The 20,397-nt window shown below is 45.5% G+C and overlaps 1 protein-coding gene across 2 annotated transcripts in view; it reads right to left on the bottom strand.

Moving 5' to 3' along the window:
* MLF1 (myeloid leukemia factor 1) overlaps positions 1–17,556 on the bottom strand; it is a 45,548-nt gene extending 27,992 nt beyond the window's left edge. For both annotated transcript variants that reach the window (XM_066600369.1, XM_066600376.1), the window contains exon 1: positions 17,457–17,556. In XM_066600369.1, coding sequence (XP_066456466.1) covers positions 17,457–17,503 — 47 coding nt within the window. In that variant the 5' untranslated portion in view covers positions 17,504–17,556. The remainder of the gene's footprint in view (positions 1–17,456) is intronic.
* Between the last annotated feature and the right edge of the window lie 2,841 nt (positions 17,557–20,397).

Here is a 20,397-nt window from a genome sequence, read left to right as displayed (position 1 = left end):
CAGTGGTGCGTTTTGTAGAGCAGACCTGATACAGTGCACGTATTCTCCATTGCGCACCTATGTGCCGCTGTACAAACAAAAACCCACAACATCTGCAGCATCAGCTACAGGATGCCATATTATTGGGGTATCAGCGACATCATATAGCAGCACACAAGAAGTTATAGTCCTCTAGGGACTGTGTGCTACAGTATAGGGTCTGTACACAGTAAACTTGGGGGAAAGATAAAAGTCACTGCAATCTTGAAGTTTTGAAGAGAAGCCAGCATGGGGTCCTTGACTTGCTTAGAAACAACAATAGAAAACTGTATGGTTAGGTTTACACACGGGAGATTTGTGGAAATAATCTGGGCAGCTGAAATACTCGCTCCTGGGTGGAGGTTTCTATAGCACGAGTGATCTCTACAAACCCCATTCAGCGATCGCAGATGGAATTTTTCAGACCTATAAATTTAGAGGTCGCCCTTTGGACTTTTTGGGGCTCAGATATTCCCTGGACCTAGGGTTCGGTCATTTCAAAGCTTCTTCTCCAGTATAACAGGGGGACTTCATGCAGAGGGCCCCCCTCCAAAGTAAGTGAACAGCATTGTTTCACACTTTATACCTATTGTTTATCCTCACAAAGAGTGCAAGAGCCTCTTCTTTTATGGCGTTTCTGCATTATAGGGCACAGAGGGAGCACAAAGTGGCCATTTTTACCTTGTGAGAGGCACAAAGGAGAAAAAATACTGTGTGGGAGCACAAAGACGGCACTATAATTGTGAGACACAAAGGAGGTATTATTTCTTGTGGTGGGCACTATGAGAGAGCCATTGCTGTGTGGGAGCTTTACAGTGTACAAAAGGGGGTACTACTACTATATTGGGGGCATCAGGGTTAGCAGCAGGATGGGGAAATTGTGCAAAGACAAGTTTTGGCGCAAAGAAGCCTTCATGAAGGTCTGGGCCCAGAAGAGAAACCCAAGTGGACAACTCCAATTAGAGATGTCACCTGTGATCACTGAAGATAAGTACACTGTAACCACTATCATTGTGTGGTGCTATCTGGCTATTGGGTGGTGACTGCATTAGTTAGAGGCATATTAGAGCCGAGCCACTGTATCTAAGCCCACCATGTTCTAAATTTTGTCTTGCTTCTTGATATGCTGCTTCTAATAATATAGCATTTTTTGAGGGGTTGGGTGCAAACATAGGTCTCATGCTTCTACTTAGTAGATCAGAATCTTGAACCCACCCCCTTGAAAAAAAAAACAAAAGCCACACGTGTACGCCCCTGCATACCCTATAACCTTTTTCATTCATTCCAAAAATATGTCAATGTATTTCCTTAAAACAAGGAAAGCCTCGTGCGGTAGAAATATCCCTGGAAATCACAGACGGTGAAAATACTGAACAAACATGTGGCGGCTATAAATTAGATTACCGTGTTGCTTTTCTCAGACATGTGATAATTAAAGAATTGTGACAAAATATATTTTTAGTAGGTGCAGACTCATCGTTCCAAGAACCTGTGACAAACATGTCCAGACGTGAAATCCAATTTATTTTAAGAGAACTCTAATCTCCAAAATGGTACAAATCCTGGCACTTAAAGCAATTTAAAGGGGTATTCCTATGCTGTGAGGTGACAGTGTATCACTAGGATATGCCATCCCCTCATGATTGGTGGGGTTGGACCTCTTGGATCCCCACAATCCCAAAAATAAAGCAACAACTACATTAATGCAGTGCCGTGGCCATTTTATTCTCAAGATCAGTGGGAATCAAAGAGGTCAGACGCCACCAAAGACTAGCGATAGGCCATTACTTTAGGAGATGGGAACACCCCTTTAACCCCTTAATGCTTCAGGGTTTGTATGCATTGGGATTGGGAGGGGGGGGGGGCAATTCCGCTCCATACAATGCAGGTGTCGGCTGTCTTTGACGCCCAGCACCCACCTGCAGCAGCTGCAATCAGTGCTCACATTGATTGTGGCTGTCAACTCTTTAAATGCCCAGATCAAAGTTCAGTACTGATCAAAGATCATTCCCAATACACGCAGCGTTTTACGCATATGGCCGTGGGAATAAGCCCTACGGGTTAACTTTACCATGAAGTACACTTCGTACACAAATGACTAATGTGATGCATTTCTTCCGTACATAATACTAAGCCTCATTTATCATAACTGACAAGCTGTCCTTGTCCCGGGGCAACCAATCACAGAAGAGCTTTCACTTTTTAAACTGCTTTGGAGAAATGACATTTGCTGTGCGATTGGTTGCTATGGGCAACAAGGCCAGTTTTACTGTTGGACAATTATGATAAATTAAGTACAAGAATATTAATACGCACATTTACATTTGAATGTAGGACTACCACACAGTTTCATGTTAAGATTGAGTGGTTTGCATGATAATTGTTAGGAGTTAGGGAGCGCTGGCTGCGACAGCAAAGCGTGCAACCAAGCCGCTCCTAAAGATGAGAAGAAAAAAAGGAATTGACATGCTGCAGCCAGGGAATCCACGCCACAGCGCCGGCTTTGCCGCAACGGATTGGCCATCTCGCGTGGATGAGATTTTTGACAAATCTCGTCCACATGGCTGGCTAATCCTGGGATTAGCCACCGCAGGCGGATTTGCCGCTGCGAAATTCCGGATGGAATTTCCGCAGCAAATCCGCCCTGTGTGAACGCAGCCTTGTAGTTTTTCAAATGATGTCAGTTCGCTTGAACAGACACAGTTTAGACACAAAGATTTAATAAAAAAAGCAAAAAAAAACACAACACTAAGGCCTTATGTCCACTAGCTAAATGGAATTGCGGATTCCGCAGCGGATTTTGCCCATAGGGAATCATTGGCCATCCACAGGCCATTAAATTGATTTTTGCACCTGCGGATGGCATTTTAAAAGAATTGCCTTTTTCACGCGCAGGAGAAAAACGCGGCATGCTCCATTTTGCCGCGGATTCCGCGCGGATCAGCAACATTGCTATCACATTGATAGCAATGTGTGCGGATATCTGCATGCAAAAAAATACCATTTAAAGCAAATCCACGTGGATTCCGCCGCGGTAGATTCTGCGCGGATTGTATTTTTCTAGTGGACATGAGACCTTACAGGAGAGTTCAACTTACTGTTTAAGTGAATGAGAACGACTGAACGATTTGGGTAAACAAAATAATTAGCAAAAGGAGCCAATGGTGATTTTTACGATTGCATGAAGTGAATGATGAACGATAAGTAAACAAATTATCGTTAATCGTTGGCCCCATTTACACTGAATATCACATTCATTTAAACTATTTGTTTTTGAGCAGAGCTGATGTCTATTGATTTAGTGCCCCACACTCTGCTGTCCTAATCCCATCCTTACCTGATCTTCCAGGACAGGACCCCCTCCAGCCCTTAACAGCTCATGTCCACGGGCATGGTTTTCACCGCATATTACGCATGCAATGCACGGCCGCGTAACATGCGGCGAATTGAGACAATGAAAATAAATGGACTTTGAGTGATCTATTCACATTAGTGTGTAAACACTGCGTGTACAGGAGACATAGATCGCAGCATGCTCCAATTCTGTGCGTACCGCAGTGCGAGCCCTGTATAGGCAATGTATGCAAACACTGTCCATAAACAATACACGCCGTATGGGCGGCGATTTTATACCCAAACTCACTATGAAACACAGTGGGGAAATTGGGAACGAAAAGTGCCTTTTACCGATATGCTCGTGGACAGAAGGCCTGCAACTACACACATCCTCCAGTAGGGCACTGTGAAGACAGCGGTAACTCACTGGCAGCTGGCTGATGGTTTGCAGCTGGCTACACCCTATTATTCACTTGAGCCATGCAGGGGTGAGGAGAGCCAGACTGTCGCTCCCTGTAATGGGGTCATACGGCAGCACACGCAGGAGACACACGACTGAAAATGCTCTGAAGTGATCCTAACCTTTTCTACCGCTATACTGCCTTCTGGCACGGATGGTGATGTTCATCGCTTCGGGGGCTCACCTCCTTATACAACACCTCTGGTTTTGCAGCACTTGCCAGAAAATAAAAGCTAATTTCATAAATGGCAAGTTTCTCAATAATTTCACGTAGTGCTGAGTAAAGCGGAACAGTCTAACCCCGTCTCAAGTTAAACTTTTAGCAATATTCCGAGGCCGTCACAGCCGTGGGCATGAGCCCTAATGTTGGTTTCTAAGTTTACACTGATTTTAGTGCCGTTAGTGAAGCTCCAGTTTGGTTCAAGCTAATTCGGACTGAACAAAAAGTTTAGCAAACTACCTGAACTGAATTATTAAAAAGCTCACTTAACACTAATTACTTGCAGTCTTTGGCTTCTAAGCTTACATAGTAGCCAAGATATTTTTTTGGCTGCATCTGGTTGACTAACATGGTTCAGGTGAGTAAGGGTAGATTCAGACGAACGTATATCGGCTAGGTTTTCATGCCCAGCCGATATACAGCGTCTCTCTCTGCAGGGGGAGGAGGCTGGAAGAGCCGGGAGCAGTGCTCTGAGCTCCCGCCCCCTCTCTGCCTCCTCTCCGCCCCTCTGCACTATTTTCAATGAGGAGAGGCGGGACAGGGGCAGGGCTAATTCACCCCGACTCCTTTCATTGCAAATAGTGCAGGGGGGCGGAGAGGAGGCAGAGAGGGGTGGGGTGGGAGCTCAGTTCCTGCTCCTGGCTTTTCCATCCCCCCCCCCCCCCCTGCAGATGAGGACACCGTATATCGGCTGGGCGTGAAAACCGAGCCGATATACGGTCATCTGAATCCACCCTCAGACACGAGGGTGCATGTGAGAATGCAAAGTGTCCGCAGGAAATTTATTTTCTGCTTACCAAGAAGCAAGGCAAAAAAATATGTAACTGGGAATTTAATGAAACTTTACTTACGCTTTACTAAGATTTCTCTGAAACAGAGACAAAAATCGATGGACTGCAAAGGAAGATCAAACAAGCTGGGTGCTTAACCTTATGTAGCCTGCAAGCAGCAATATCAGAAGTACTGAGGGAATTCCAAATGAAAGGGAACAAGCAGACGCCTTGCCATAAGAAACCTCATCGCCCCCTCTGTGCTCCGCTCACAGTGTGATATTCTACAAAGTTGTCTAACAAAGTCTTCATTTAAATAAAAAACAAACAAATAAAAACCATAAATGTTACATCAAAGCCTGACAGAAGACGTTACAAGACGAGCAGGACGGTGTGGCCAAGTGATTAACTACAAACACAATGTATCAAAGAGTCATTCCATAAGACCGGTCATATACTGCGTCATTCTTTCATATAAACATGCCTGGCAGGAGCTTCGCACAGCGCCGGCCAATTTTCCAACATCCCACTGACGGAATAATGAGATTCCGACACACACATGACAGAAAATCGATTTTAAGGATCAGTCATCCAGCTGATGTCATGAAACAGTCGGAGCAGAAGGAGAATACGTTCCAGTGCTCAGGCCTCCATTACTCTCATGGGAAAAGCAACTACTACAGTCAGCTGACCAGCGTCCCCCCAAAGAAAGAAAAGGGGGCTGTGTAAAACTTAACAGGTGAAGGACATTCCAAATGCTTCCTAATTAGTAGCAAAATAACTGCAATGTATCTTTGGGTACTTCTCCATAGGTGTAGCTGAGCTTTGCTTCATCCAGAGTATATATTAAGTTCATTAACCCAGCCCTGCATTAGATACGCTTGCCCAAAGTAGAATGGCTTGTAGGTATCCTTCCTGGCAACCAGCAGGTCACACCAGCATCTCTAGAAATAGGTCTCTGCTAATGCTACACCTTCAGGAGGTTGTGGCCTCCGAAATACAGGCGGTCCTTATTGTTCCGTCTGGAAATCTCCTATTACTGTGATGCATCTTGACGAGAGTTTAAGTCATTATAGCAATACATCAATACGTCTTCATGCCCCAACGGGTGCAGACAGGGCAATTTGTGGAGGGCTAACGAGAGAGTGAAGCATCTACTATGGACAGGGCAGTAACAATAAACTAAAGGATGCAGGAAAACCCTTGAAGGGGCCTTGTCAGCTCTCCTAACTTATTAGTGTTAGGCCTCCCTCACACAGGCGTTTTTGTACTGAGTTTAGCGCTGCGTTTTCAGTGTTGCGCTAAATGCTGTACAACGCACCCAGTACCGCAGTGTATTATCTCAGCAATCATAGAATCGCAGGAGCAAGCCCCTTACAGGGACATTAATGTAAATAAAAACAGTAAAAAAAAAAAAAAAAAAAAAAAAATTATATATATATATATATATATATATATATATATATATATATATATATATATATATATATATATATATATATATATATATATATATATAATTTTGGTAATCTGTAATCGCATTGACCTGGAAGAAAAAGAAAAAAAAGACAGAAAGAGATATCCTGTTATTCACATCACAGTGAATACCATTAAAAAAAAAACAAAAAAAAACAACACCTCTGAATTGGCTGGCTTTTTCACCCTGCACATGCAAAGCAATGTAGTAAAAGTTATACAATACATTATGTGTACCACAAAATGGCACTACTGAAAACTACAGCTTGCCACACAATGAACAAGCCCTTGCATGGCTGCAGCGATGGGGGAAATTTTTTTTTTGAGATTTTGAAAAAGTGAAAATCTCCCCTCTCCACTCCCCCCCCCCCCAAAAAAAAATAAAATAAATAATTGTTGTATCCTTAGGTGCAAAATAGTCAATGTCCTTAAGAGGTTAATAAAGTTTTGCAGCAGCCACTTATGTGCCAGCTATGCTTCTAGTCGCAGAAGATTCTTGGCTCTCTTCACTGTCCAGGCAGCCGGTTCCCTCCGGACAAGTCTATCCACCCAGCTTTGCTGTGTGTTGTGCCGGCCTTGCACAACCACGATTGGTGAATAAGCTTTCTCTTCCCCCAACCTAATTCAGGTTTCACTGCTTTCAGTTACAGTACTTTGCAGTTTTTATGATGAGCATAGCATAACACATGTTCAAACAACTTATTTTTACATATTTACATTATTGCAGCGCAATTCATAATTTGGCAATAAATAAAAAAAAGCCATTGTGCAAGCGTCTCTGTACTTGACCTAATTACATCTCATTAATGGTGTATGGGAGAGAGGGTGGCTGAACCAGTAGTCATCATGTAGTTGGTGATAGGCTTGTATGGTAGAGGGAGCGGAGGTCAGTCAGGAGGGCCGTACATACCTCTCACAAAACACACACACAAAGAAGGCACAGACATGGTGTGATTAATTTGTGCTTAAACCAATACCAGAACAGGATGAGTAGAGAAGTAAATAATTAATCAGTCCTGATGAGGGATGTGACAGTTTTATGGTCTCCGAATTGGTGTTAGGGAGTCGCCAGGCCTGTGTGATATCTCTGCTCCAGATTCCTCATATTCTCCAGTGATGCAAGAAGCCCCCTCCGAGGTTCATTCCCGTCTTGACAGTGTCAAAGGTTGTTATAAATTTGTACTCCCAAATTCTTCTGTAACAATGGGATTTGAAATTGCCTTTTACTATAATAAATTTCATATGTTCTATGTTGTGTCTGTGACTAGAAAAATGCTCCACCACAGGCAATTCTGTCTTTCGCTCTTTAATCGTGTGGTGATGAGACCTCATCCTCGATCTAAGTTTTTGTCCTGCTTCCCCAACAAAAAGTCCCCCAACAGGATCAGGTACACAACAATGGACATATCTACAAGATTCTCTTACTGGGAACAGTCACATTCTGCTCTACTGGTTATGGTGTTATTTACACGAGCGTATATCGGCCGGCGTTTTCACAGCCGGCCAATATAAGCTTCCATCTAAGCAGCCCCTCCCTGGCTCTTTGCCTCTCTCCTCCCCTCTGAGCGGTTTGCAATGGAAGTGGGTGGAATGGGCGGAGCTAAGCTCCCACCCTCTCCCCGCCCATTGTCCAGAGCCAGCAATGGGAGTGGGCAGGACAGAGAGGAGCTTAGCTCTGCCCCGTCCCCTCCCTTTGCAAACACTGGAGTGAAGAAAAGAGGCAGAAAGCCGGGGGGGGGGGGGGAGTGGTGACTGCTCAGGTGGAAGTGTATATCGGGCGCCGTGATAACACTGGCCCATACACGCTTCCATCTGAGCAATTGGCCAATATATGCCCGTGTAAATAAGCTCTAACACGGTACCAAGTTTAATTTCTTCTCACAAAACACACACACCCCATTTATTGCGATCTTTACTGGTGGACACAGCTGAACCAAGGAGCAGGCGGGTATAACCATTACATCACTCGGCTCCCTGACAGCACCAGAACTAATTGTATTGTGCCGTTCTGAGGCGACAAGTTCCTTTTTAGTCAGTCTAAGGCTGCTTGTCCACGGGCCTGTCCACGTGCCACCGCCTGGGAGCAGGAGCCAGCAGACGGAACTCCGCTGTGAGCCTATCTGATAGGCTGACCGCGGAGAATTGCGGCAATTCGCAGCAAGGAAGTGTGGATGCAGCCCTTAAGATCAATGGGTTCTATTCTTGGCGTATCGTGCTCGCAAAAACATGCGCAAACACCTGTGTGAAGGAGCCCTAAAGCTTCAGACAAGCGGGGGGCACAGCCAGCAGACACCCGTTTGTGTGCTGCATGCATCCTGTGGACTATTTATGCTCATGATGACAGGACTAGTCCTCTTCGTTTTCTATTTGAACTTGATGCAAAATACAACTCTTTTCATGCATACTAAGTAAATCCATAAATACACTAAAAAGGCCACGTTGTTATAGACCCCTTCTAGTAGTGCATTGGGCCTCTTTTGGCTTTGAGAGCTGCAGCAAATCTCCCTACTGTCCCAATGTCCATCCACAAGGATCCAAATTCTGACCCTCCCATCAACATGGTGCAACACAAGTCAGGATTCCTCTGACCGGGTGATGTTCTTCCATTGCCCAGTGATCATGTGTTTGCACTCGGTTACCCACTTACATCTCTGTTCCTCTTAGAAAGCAATGGTACTTCCACTAGTCATCTGCTGTTATAGCCCGGGAGGGCTTAGGAACCGCGAGTTTTGCATTCGGCTGCAATTTGCTTGACTGTGTAAAGCCTGTTTATGAGAATGACTTTTGACATCCTCATCTGACCCTTTTGGCTACGAGCTGTTTATGCCTGCAGGATCCCCTTTTGCATGTTTTTCCTTGATCCCACCATTCTCTGCTTATTCTCTACACCGTTGCATGAGAAAAACTTCACCAAAAATCACAGAAAGCGGCCATATACTCACTGATATGCTGATACAAGAGGCCAGGCATATATACCATGTAACCCCGTACATGCAGAGAGTTAAGCATACTGGCTCTCTGTATGTTAGGGGTTACATGATTGGGTGCACATCTGCTTGTCCTCTAGGTCCTAGAAGGACACTAACCATTCAGCCGGGATGTAGCAGAGAGGAGGCGGCGGTCGGCTGACTGGCTCTCCCGGTGGTGGAGCAGCACATCTTTGGCACCGGTGAACGGGGGAGCGGACGGCAGGGAACACAGAGGCTGCGGCAATGTTACTAGCAGTGAGAGGGTGGATCAGAGAGCCTGCGGCGCCTTCCTGGGACGTTCCGCCGGCGGACCAGATGCGCGGCCAGCGGTAACATGTCGGTGTGGGAACAGCCATCAGGAAGCAGAGGGCCTGCGCCGCCTGCCGCAACTGAGCACTGAGGCAGCGGACACCAGGGAGCCAGGGACGGGCGCTCTGCTCACACTGATCGCTGCAGCGTCTGCATTCATGAGTGGCTGCCGTGCTGCCTTAGGCTGACGGTTATTGGTCTTCTTGCTGCCAGCTTACACTGGTAACATTGAAGCAACCAACAGCCTAAGGCAGCATGGCAGCCAGTGATCAATGCACACTGCTGCTAGGACCTTCGGGTCTTCACCCTATTGGGAGCTAGGGGTGTGAGAGGGGCATTCTCCCTGTCAAACCCCTAGCTTCCGGTGGAGTCAAGATACACTAATACCCAGTGTAAGTACATGGCCGCTTTCTGTGATTTTTTAGAAAACTTCACAAGGGTCGCACTTTTTGAAATCCTGGCCCTGGCTAGTCTAGCACTAACATAGTACCATAGGCCTCATTCAAGTTGCTCGGATCACTCAATTCTAATGTGGATTCACACTGAAACTGATCCATGGAAAACTTGTTCACCGTTTTATGTTTACACAAGCATTCTGTGTCTAATTTCCATACAGGGAAACTCCAACAATGAAAAGGCAGGTATCTCTAATAAAGTGGCCAGTGTATAAAACAACAATAAACGCACACCACTATATTACATAATACCTAATGTAGTTCATATCAAATGGGACAATACAACATTTTGCTTTCACATCATTAGCATCTCAATAGTATAATGTAACAATAAATCTAAATCACCCCCAACATAGTACTCCCGCACCCAGTACAGGTATGGTCCCGTGCCACGAGGCAGAACTAGATTTCTAGGTACTGTACTGTGTTCTCCTTGCAAATGTTATCAGATTAGAAGGGGGCTTTACATGGATTTATGGAACAGAGGATATTGCATGCGAGTCCAAAATGTGTGTAGTACACCGTTTAAACTCTTCTATCAACACGCTTAATCCACTTTATACTTAGAACACATCTCCTTTCACTTACTTCTAAGGTTACTCTGAGGCCACCGTGACCCCTCGCCAGGCTTCGGTATATTTACTCCTTTCTACACCAGTGTCATCCTCTGGGTAAAAGTTACCAGATCAGGTATCCATCATTTAGAAGGCACAATAATAACATAATGTTCATGGCCAGTAAGAACTGGTCCTCATCCAGCACCCCAAAGTAGCAGCCTACAGGGAATCCGCCTCGTAGATTTATGAAGGAGCCTATACCTTTACAGGACAATCACTCTTCATGATCTCACGCGTCTTGCCACACATAATGCCAAGTTAAAGGGGTTATGACCCATCCTCCCTTTGGGTGGTTACCCACCTGTACACAGAGTTCCGCTTTTCTGCGCTAGACAGAATTGAACAGTGCTGGATGGACCCCATTGACTATAATGGAGTCCGCGTGCTTTCTGCTGAGCGGACTGGTTTTTGGATGGAAGAAAAAGCGCTGTATACGCTTTTTCTTCCGGATCTGCTAAGGAAACTCCAGCGGGAAGTTCTGACGCAGATGTGAAACCACCGTAAGCCCTTAGACACCACTTTTAACTAGGTTTTTTGTATGTGAAATGTATAAATTGGTAAAAATATGCCACAAATGTCATAAAAAAAGTATATATTGAAAGCGTACAAGCTTACGATTTGCATATACATGTCACACTAAGAGAATATTTTCCCATGGCTTGTTTAATGTGATATATATGCATGGCACAGTACGTAAAACATATGTCAGCATGTAGAATACACATGCATGGGCCATCCTATTAAAAAAAGAAAAAAAAGGCACATATTTTTAAAAACATTGAAAAACCAACAAGCTATGTGTTGTATATGGGCATAAGTCATAAAAATGAGCGTATATTATTCCCACCATGGTACTGCAGCCTTGCTTATTCTGACTGCCGCATCTAAGCTCCAAGAAGTGGCTGGGTTTTCATGGAAACAGTGGAGCTCCCTGTGCTAGAATACTTCCATAACTCTCATAGAAGCGCATGGGAGTTGTGTAAATGCTGCTTTTATAGTTTGGAAGTTATGGAAACTGTATTTAGTTCTCTGTGCTGCGCCATTTACATAATTCTTATTAACTTCTATGGGAGTTGCAGAAACCGTGTAGCACAGGGGCGTTTCTGAAGAACCCTATCCACCTATTGAAGCCTAAGTGTAGTGGCCAGCGGGAGGAGAGGGGTCAGACAGAAGTCTCAAGACGCCTTCAATAGCACTGAAAAACAAATTTTGGATTTATTTGTACTTTGCAAATTTATCTTCAGATCTAAAACAGCAGTGCGACCCAAATACAAGAAATGTCCCCTTATTGTGCTGTGTATAAAGTGTATGGGTCTCTTCCACATGGCTATAAGACATTTGTTGCCAAACACTGTAGAAGGAAGCAGGTTGCTGCAGCAGCCCATTACACCCCATAGTATAGATTTAGCATATACCCTACCATGTGTAATGTAACCTGTCATGGGCTCTGCATGCACAACATCCCGTCTTCATTCCCACACTTAGCCAATTCCAAGTGTTTGCATTTGAGGATTGGTAGCGGTCCATGAGGTGTCAATGCAAGTGAAGGAGACCATCAGGCTGAACAGAAGCTTTCAGAATGACAACAGAAACTTTAGGAGCGGCCAAAACAACAGTTTGTACAAAGAGAAGGAAAGCGCTGGCGAGCTTACAAACACCGCAGAGTCTGGAAGACGACTAATGATGGCTGCAGAATATTTCCCTTGGTAAAGAAAACTCCTTTACAACATGGAGCCGAGCCAAGAACCTCAAGGAGGTCGTCAGATCATTGTGAAAGTCTACAAGCAAGAGGAATACTCCAAAGAATGCCACATCTGTCACACGTGGTGGAGGCAATGTATTATGGCGGTGGGGCTGGGTCACTGGTGTTTATGGGTGATGAGACTGTGGAGAGATGTAGCAGGATGAATTGGGAAGTGTATAGGGCGAGACTGCTCAGATTCAGTCAAATGCTGCAAAAATAATAGGACGGTGATTTCATGATATAGAAGGATAAATGAACCAAAATATATCACAAAAGTAACCCGAGAACTTCTTAAGGCAAAGGATCATCAAAGCCATCATCTGACCTCAACATGATTGAGCAGCTTACTGAAGCTGGAAAGACCCACAGACAAGGCACAAAGACCCACAGACAAGGCACAAAGACCCACAGACAAGGCACAAAGACCCACAGACAAGGCACAAAGACCCACAGACAAGGCACAAAGACCCACAGACAAGGCACAAAGACCCACAGACAAGGCACAAAGACCCACAGACAAGCAGCAGTAAAAAAGCCTGCAGGAGGGGAAACTCCCATATGATGACGTCCGTGTGTTCTGGGCTTCAGGCAGTCATTGACAGCAAAGCATTGAATCAATCTTTATATTTTGTTATGTAATACACTAATCACAAGGCTGCTCACAGCTCACCTTTCAGGCACCGACCTGCTGCATCACTGCAGATGTTGTGCCAAGTCCCTAGTCTTCTGTGCATGCCATAGTGGTCTCAGGCGAGACATTGTGTGTTCCTACAAGACTGCTTTGATAGTGTGCTATGGTCCATTGTGGCTATCTAATAGTTAAAAGGCATATTCCAGCCTTTTTCAAGTGATGACCTATTCTCTGGAAAGGTCATCATCAGTTGATTGGTGGCGGTCTGCTGATCGGTTGATTATCCAGCCCACCGGCACTGCAGCGGGGCCAGATGCTGTCAACTCTCGGTTGCACATTCCTTACATAGGAATTTAGGAAAGTCCTGAAATGCCCTTTTAATATATGTTCTATTTATCTAAGCCACTATTTATCAAAACCTGGATGTGGTAACAGCAACAGAAAATCAGATCTTGCCCTTCTTCTCCATTAGGCTCAGTATTCTTATGCTGCTTCTTCAAGGCTTTTAGTGGAGATGTATCTGTACTGCACTATATCTACACATGCTCCTCTCTTCTACAGACCACAGGAAGGCGGCACTGGTCATACATGAGGGCGTCAGAGTTGGGGTCTGGGAAGATTAAGGCATCGGAGGTTTGGCTTACCGACTCCACAGCCCTAGCCAGCAGTGTCCCAGTGGATGTCCAGTCCAGTCGTGACCACTGTGAGGTGCAGGAAGTGTACCAATGGAATAGCGCTGCAGAATAAGTTGGCGCTATACAAATAAAGATTATTACTACTAACGGCACATTGCTCCCATTGATTTCAATGAGAGTGATGCTACTAGGACACATCCAGCAGTGGTCAGCGATGAGGTTGTCAGGGCCCCAGCTGGTCGTCAGGGATTCCAAGTGGTGGATCAGCCAGTGATAACCTGGATAGGTCATCACTTAAAAAAGGCTAGAATACCCCTTTAAGTCTTTGGTTTTTGTTGCCACAGTGGTTGCGAACTAGCTTGTAAGCCTTCCTATTTAAGCAGTGGGACTTCATTCATGCTATGATTGAATATGAACACAGTTTGCTCCTAGTTCTGATCATGTGAACTGCCGAACAAGGTCAACCCTATAATAGCCAGATTGTGGTTGATGGCTTTCTTTGAAATCCATCGTGATCATGTACAGAGGCTAAATTATGAAAATTGTGTCAATGTCCAAATACCTCTGGATCCAACTGCATACCCACAGCTCCGATCCTGATAATAGTGCTTCTCAGTTGTCCTAAGAACACCAGTCAGCCCAACAGCAACAACATCTGGTAGGCTTCTTGTAGACCACACGTGTATACAGCACTTCTCATCTTACACTAGAGACGACTGAACCAGGGCATTGTTCACGTGAGGCTATATACAGGCCCAGGATTAATACATTGTACCGCCTCTTTACTGGCCCATCCATCTCTTTTACCATATATAAATGGATATGGTTATGCTGTATATTCAGATATTTTATGATTTTTTTATTTTTTGTTGTAAAGGAACCCTTTATTAGGAACATAAAAGTGCTATTAGTGCACATTAAAAATTGAAAACTGCTCGTCAGTATCCTACTTGTATGCTGAGATAGGACTGCTTGAAGTTCCAATGCCAACGAGGACGTTTTACTGAAAGACTGATGATATGTCCTCTTCTGGCTGTGGCCAGGCGCAGAGTAGTCATGAAGGCCAAACTGGTGTCTACAGACTTGGACTAGCCCACAGGGTAACAGGTATGCCCTGAGCCGGGTGGGCCTCAGCCCCATGCACAGGATCTGCACATATTAAGTAGTCTTCCAATTCCTGCACGCTACATACTCCATATACTTCAGTAGAAAGGCGATTGTATTTACACACGTTTTGGCTAAAGTATATGGAGAATGCAGCAGGCAGTGGGGAAGTTGTGAAAGGGAATCAGCTAATATTTGCTGGCAGCTGTAGAGCGGACCCTCAGAATGAGGTTTACTGGTGGGCGCTCAGCACCCCAGTCCGACTCTACTAAGCTCACCCTTGTAAATAGTGATCTGACAACTCTGATGTGTATAAAAGCAGAACATCCGCCATTAGAACCAGCGGACGTAATTCAAGCGGAGAAAGCTAAAGGCTTAGGAACATAACGGATTGCAATGGTTTGGGGGTAACTGGACAGTTATACTAGTACAATCCTGAAACTTTCCCATGATGCTATGTTAATGGAAAGAATCAATATTGGTTGGGCTGGAAATTAGATCAAATAATCATGTATTTAGGGAAAAAAAAATAAAAATCGTATAATGTAGCTGAATGGGTTAATTCACAAAAGCGATTTGTCTCTCAGCCTGATAAGAGTTTGAAAAATCCCTACTTCTATTTTTGAGCGAGTAGTACAGAGCAGAGAAAAAAAAGTGCACAAAAATTTTTTTCCCCATTAAAATTGCACAGAAAATTGTCAATTTTTCATTGTCCAATTGCCAGTGTGAATCCAGGCTTACTGACAACTTGCTACAAGATATCACTGCAGTTCACAGGACCTCGTCTAGACTGCGTACGGCTATCCACTTGTCACCTGAGCAGCGCAATGGTCACCTGGACCCCCGGCTTCTGGGGGTCACTGAGGATCATCAGAAGATCATTACAGCCCTGATGTCAGGGGGAGCGCAGCCCCCACAGCCCGGAGATGAGGAAAAGTATCTAGTTGTAGCTAAAGCCACTCTCACACAGGCGGTTTTGTACAGCGTGTAGCGCTGCACTAAACGCTGTACAACACTCCCCTTCATTTCAATGGGGCTGCTCACACAAGCTTCTTCAACGCTGCGCTTCGACAGCGATGCATGTTCTATTTTTGGCCGTTTTAAGCCGTGCGTTGCCCGTTGAAATGAATGGGCAGCGGTTTCAGTGCACAAACTGGTAGCGGGCTTTTGGCAGCGCTAAACGCCCTAGCTACACTGCAGGAGTCAAAAAAAGAAAATCAATACTCTCCTTACAGGTGATGTCGCTGTCCCCGGCGGCGCTCCCGGGACTTGTCAGCCAGCAGGGGAACTTTCGTAGTGACAGGGATTCAAAATCCCTGCATCCAGCGAGAGGTCGCTCCGATTGGCTCAGACAGCTGTCTGATCCAATCAGAGCCAGCACTGGATGCGTCCAATCACAGCCATTCATTCATTGATTGATTGGCTGCGATTCGACGCATCCAGCTCTGGCTTTGATTGGCTCAGATGGCTGTCATTTAGCTGACTCAGCCAATCACAGCAATCTACCGGCTTCACAAGGTCCTGACAGCGGCTTCACCTGCTAGGGGAGTATTGATTAAACCGGGCGGAATCTGCAGTAAATGCAGCGTTGAAAAATGCTGTGTTTCTGCAAGCGCCTCTGGGAGAGTCCCTGATGTAAAGACTAGATAGACTAGAATAGAAATCACGCAACAGGCTCCCGCACTGCAGAAAACACCATTAGATTCCAGCTCTGAAGTGAGAATGCAAGTCTGTGCAAAGCTGCTCAACTATTTCCACTGCAGCGCATTAATTTCAGCAAACCACAATTAATGGAAATAAATCTGCCTCATATAAAGGGTTTACAAGTGAATTGAGCTGCAATATTCTGGGTATTTAACCCCTTGCAGTACTGATGACCTATCCTCAGGATGGATCATCAATTGATCGGTAGGGGTCCGCCACTTGGAATCTCCAGAGATCAGCAAGTACGGAGGCGGAGATAAACTGTAGTGGGCTGTTGACAAACCGGTCCACATGGCGGTCAGAGTCGGAAGTGCAATAGAAGGTAAGGCTCCCATTCCAATCAATGGCAGCTATACCTTCTATTTCACTTCTGGCTCGGACCCCAATATGGGCACCCAGCACCCGCTGAGATCAGCTTCCCAAGCGGCAGACCCCTGGCAATCAACTATTGATACTCTATACTGCAAGGGGTTAAATGCCCAGAATATCACCTTAAGTTCCTAAAAGTTTCTTTTCAACAGGTTCCGCGGTTATCAGTGATCACATTATCATCTGCCTAAATATATGCATATTCATCACAAACCGGCTTCCGAAAAATAAAAAGTTAAACAAAGTTCTGCGCTCAAGGCGGAGCATTGGATTAATGAGCTTAATGTAAAGACATCACTTCTGTACATAAAGTGTAAGCTATAACGCCGCAGCGCCCACGGATGGCGCTGCACCACTGCCTGCAGCGCTACACTGGGATGTCCCTATACAAGTTGCTACAATCTGACATTTGTTATATAGTAACATTTAGTGACTCCTTATTGTAGAGCTCCTGACCGAGCATGCTGGGACTTGTAGTTCTACAACACACAGACTACGCATGCTGAGGCTTGTAGTTCCCCCTCCACACCGTTTCCGTTACAACAGCCGGCGCCCGCGCTACTAATGGGCAGCAGTGACAATAGTGGTGACAATAAGGACCCTCCTACACATCAGAAAGTAATCTCCTAAGACACTCACGAGAAGAAAGGATCTTCCTCGAAGTCTCTGAGAAGGCTCCCAAACATGGTGTTCCGCTGCCCCACACGAGTCCAGCCGAGCTCTGCTCTGAACTGAGCGATCCAACGGCCGGCGCAATAATATAAAGCTGTGTTTCACGTGACCCACAGCGACGCCTCTCATTGGTCCACCGCCCGCAGAAGGCTCTGGAGACAGAGCGCCCGCTTATCTCCATGGTAACATCTGTCAACAAGGATCCCTGCCAAGAGGCCTGGGATGGAAATAACCAGAATTATTCCTGCTCATGATATATACTGTATACTGCCTGCCCATATCCTGCATGAGTCACCAGACGTTACTGCAGTACAACTTATAGAAGTGTCATCTCCTACTGGATTGTTCTGGTTTACCTCACAAGTCTCCTTCTTTTGGAGGGACAGTCCCTACCTTTGACCCAAGTCCCTCTTCAAAAGGGGTTTTGCAGGTCAAAAAAAAAAAATACAAAGCATTAAAAATTGGATATTAACCTAAACAGGCGGCCCCTGTCCACCACTCCAGCCACGGTGCCCGCCACACGGAGGCCAGAAGAAATGGCGGACGGTCACTTCATCGTACACGTGACAGTGTGCTGCTTCTTACAAGTTCCGTGTAGCGGGCACCAGGATTGCAGCGGCATACATGAGAATTAAATTTCTCTTCATTTTAACCCTTTACCATTTTTTCATGTCCTGGAAGACCCCTTTAACCCCTTAAGGACGCGGCCCATGGAATTCCCACAGCGGAGTGCGACCTGGTGCCTGGCCGGTGACCCCAGCTTACCTCTCTGCAGTCTTTTCTCCTCTGCTGCACATGTGCAGTACCAAGGATGCCGAGTCATCGCTATGGCGATGATGCGGCTCCCGCGACCATTTTGCAATAATGATTGCAGAATGGCCACGGGACAGATAGCTTCCATTAACTTCAATGGAAGCCGGACATGCGCAGCCTGCGCGAAATCGCAGCATGCTGCAATGTCTCACCCGTGAGCAGATAATCGCAATCGATTTCCGCTCGTGGGCAGGAAATCAGGGATTGTCATAGCATTCTATGGGCTGGATTTGCTGCAGAATGCGGAAACCGAGTCCCGCTCTGGATTTTGCAATGCAAATCCGCCTGTGTGCAGGAGGCCTATCACAATTGCTGCAGAATCATAGCACATAGTACATACTGACTAGTTAAACATTGGTTAAATGATCTATTCATCCATCCATCCTACATAGTGGTCAGCTGCAGCTGTGCCTGTGCTAATCCCAACCTACCACTTGGGGAAAGCCTCACCGTTGAGAACGCCACTGATCTTGATAGCATAGGTCTCCTATGCTTTCACTCAGGAGTGATCATCACTCAGGGCAGGGAGGCAGAGCGGACTGAGGATTGCTACTGCCACCCGCATTTATTCACAGTAAACAGGCTGTCATTCGTAGGCTCAAATGATTAAACATCATGTATGCAAGTACTTGGATGAGAATGGAGTAATTAACCAGAGCCAGCGTGGGTTTGTAACAAACCAGTCATGCCAGACTAATCTAATTTACTTCTATGACAGAATCACCAACTGGGTGGATCAGGGAGGTGCGATAGATATAGTATATCTCGTCTTCAGCAAAACATTTGACAAACTAATCTGACTGATAATCGTTTAGTGTAAAGGCGCATTTACATGTAACGATTATCGCTCAAAATTTGCTCAAACAAGCGAAAATCAGTGATAATTGTTTCATGTAAATGCAGGCATCGTGCACTTTTCATTTGAATGATGATTTTAAGGTAAACTTAAATTCCATTCTTCAGCTAGTGAGAGGTATCTCTCAAAAGACCGCACGCTGTTATCTCCACGACTGCAGGCAGATAACATTGTAATTTGCAGGCAACCATGAAGAGAACAATGCAGCTGTGTGCATAGCTGGGCGTCTGATTAATTGCACGCTTGGGCTCTGCAAAGAGCTCCCGGAGGTCCTTTTACATGCCGATGAAGATGATAAAGTGTTAATGGCCACTGGATAACGGCAATCATGTGACCAGAGACCGCATACCGCGGCCCCCCGTGAAATCTCCAGGCTCTCGGATACGTTACATAGCCAGGAGTGGGGAGATTTTAAATTATCATGGCAATCTGCGTTTTTTGCGCACACGTCCACCATTTTGGCAATGGGAAGGTCCGCAGAAGCTGGGGTAAGGTCTGTGAATAAATCCGGGAGGCTTAGGTATGTAATTTCATCTACCCTCATGAAGCGTTGCTGCATTGCTACAATGCTATAGATCGCATGTATGAGAAGCCCATGGTTTCCTATGGGTTACTTCACACATATGATATTTTGTAGCATGTGACAATCCGACACAAAAACCTCACGTATCCGGCGATATGCCTGTGACGCGTGAGGTTTTGTAGCCCATGTTTCCCTATGGAGTCTTCCTCTGTTGCATTGCATTGCGCGAAAACACGGTTTTCTACTATCAAAGCTATAATCTAAGCCCTAACTGCAGTTAAAAAAAAAAACAAAAAACATGCATACATCACCTTACAAGCGCTCTCTGATGCCACTGCAGCTTCTCCCCGGATTGAAAAATCCCCGCCTCCTGGAAGCGCTGACTGTTATTGGCTGACGCTTGCTGCGGTATCAGAGAGCACTTGTAAGGTGATGTATGTGTATTTTTTTAAATTTTTTTCTTCGGCTACAGCTTATTTTCGGGGTAGGGCTTATATTCCAAGCCCCCTTTCCTCAAAAAAATCCTCGAATGGGGTGCTACAAAGTCGCACGGACCAGCAATGTGATATCGCTGCGAGAAGATGCCATGTCGTTCATGTGAACGAGGCCTAATGGCCAGGAGCAGGGAGTCCTTAAATTTCCTGGGCCTCCTGGCCTTCTGCGCATGTGCATAACATAATGACGTCTGACATGCATGCACGGACGTCAGCATCAGG

The sequence above is a fragment of the Eleutherodactylus coqui genome, chromosome 1 (assembly GCF_035609145.1).
Source record: "Eleutherodactylus coqui strain aEleCoq1 chromosome 1, aEleCoq1.hap1, whole genome shotgun sequence".
In the NCBI taxonomy this organism is placed as follows: domain Eukaryota; kingdom Metazoa; phylum Chordata; class Amphibia; order Anura; family Eleutherodactylidae; genus Eleutherodactylus; species Eleutherodactylus coqui.
Note: the sequence above shows the minus strand (reverse complement) of the source record. Positions and strands in the feature narration are given on the sequence as shown.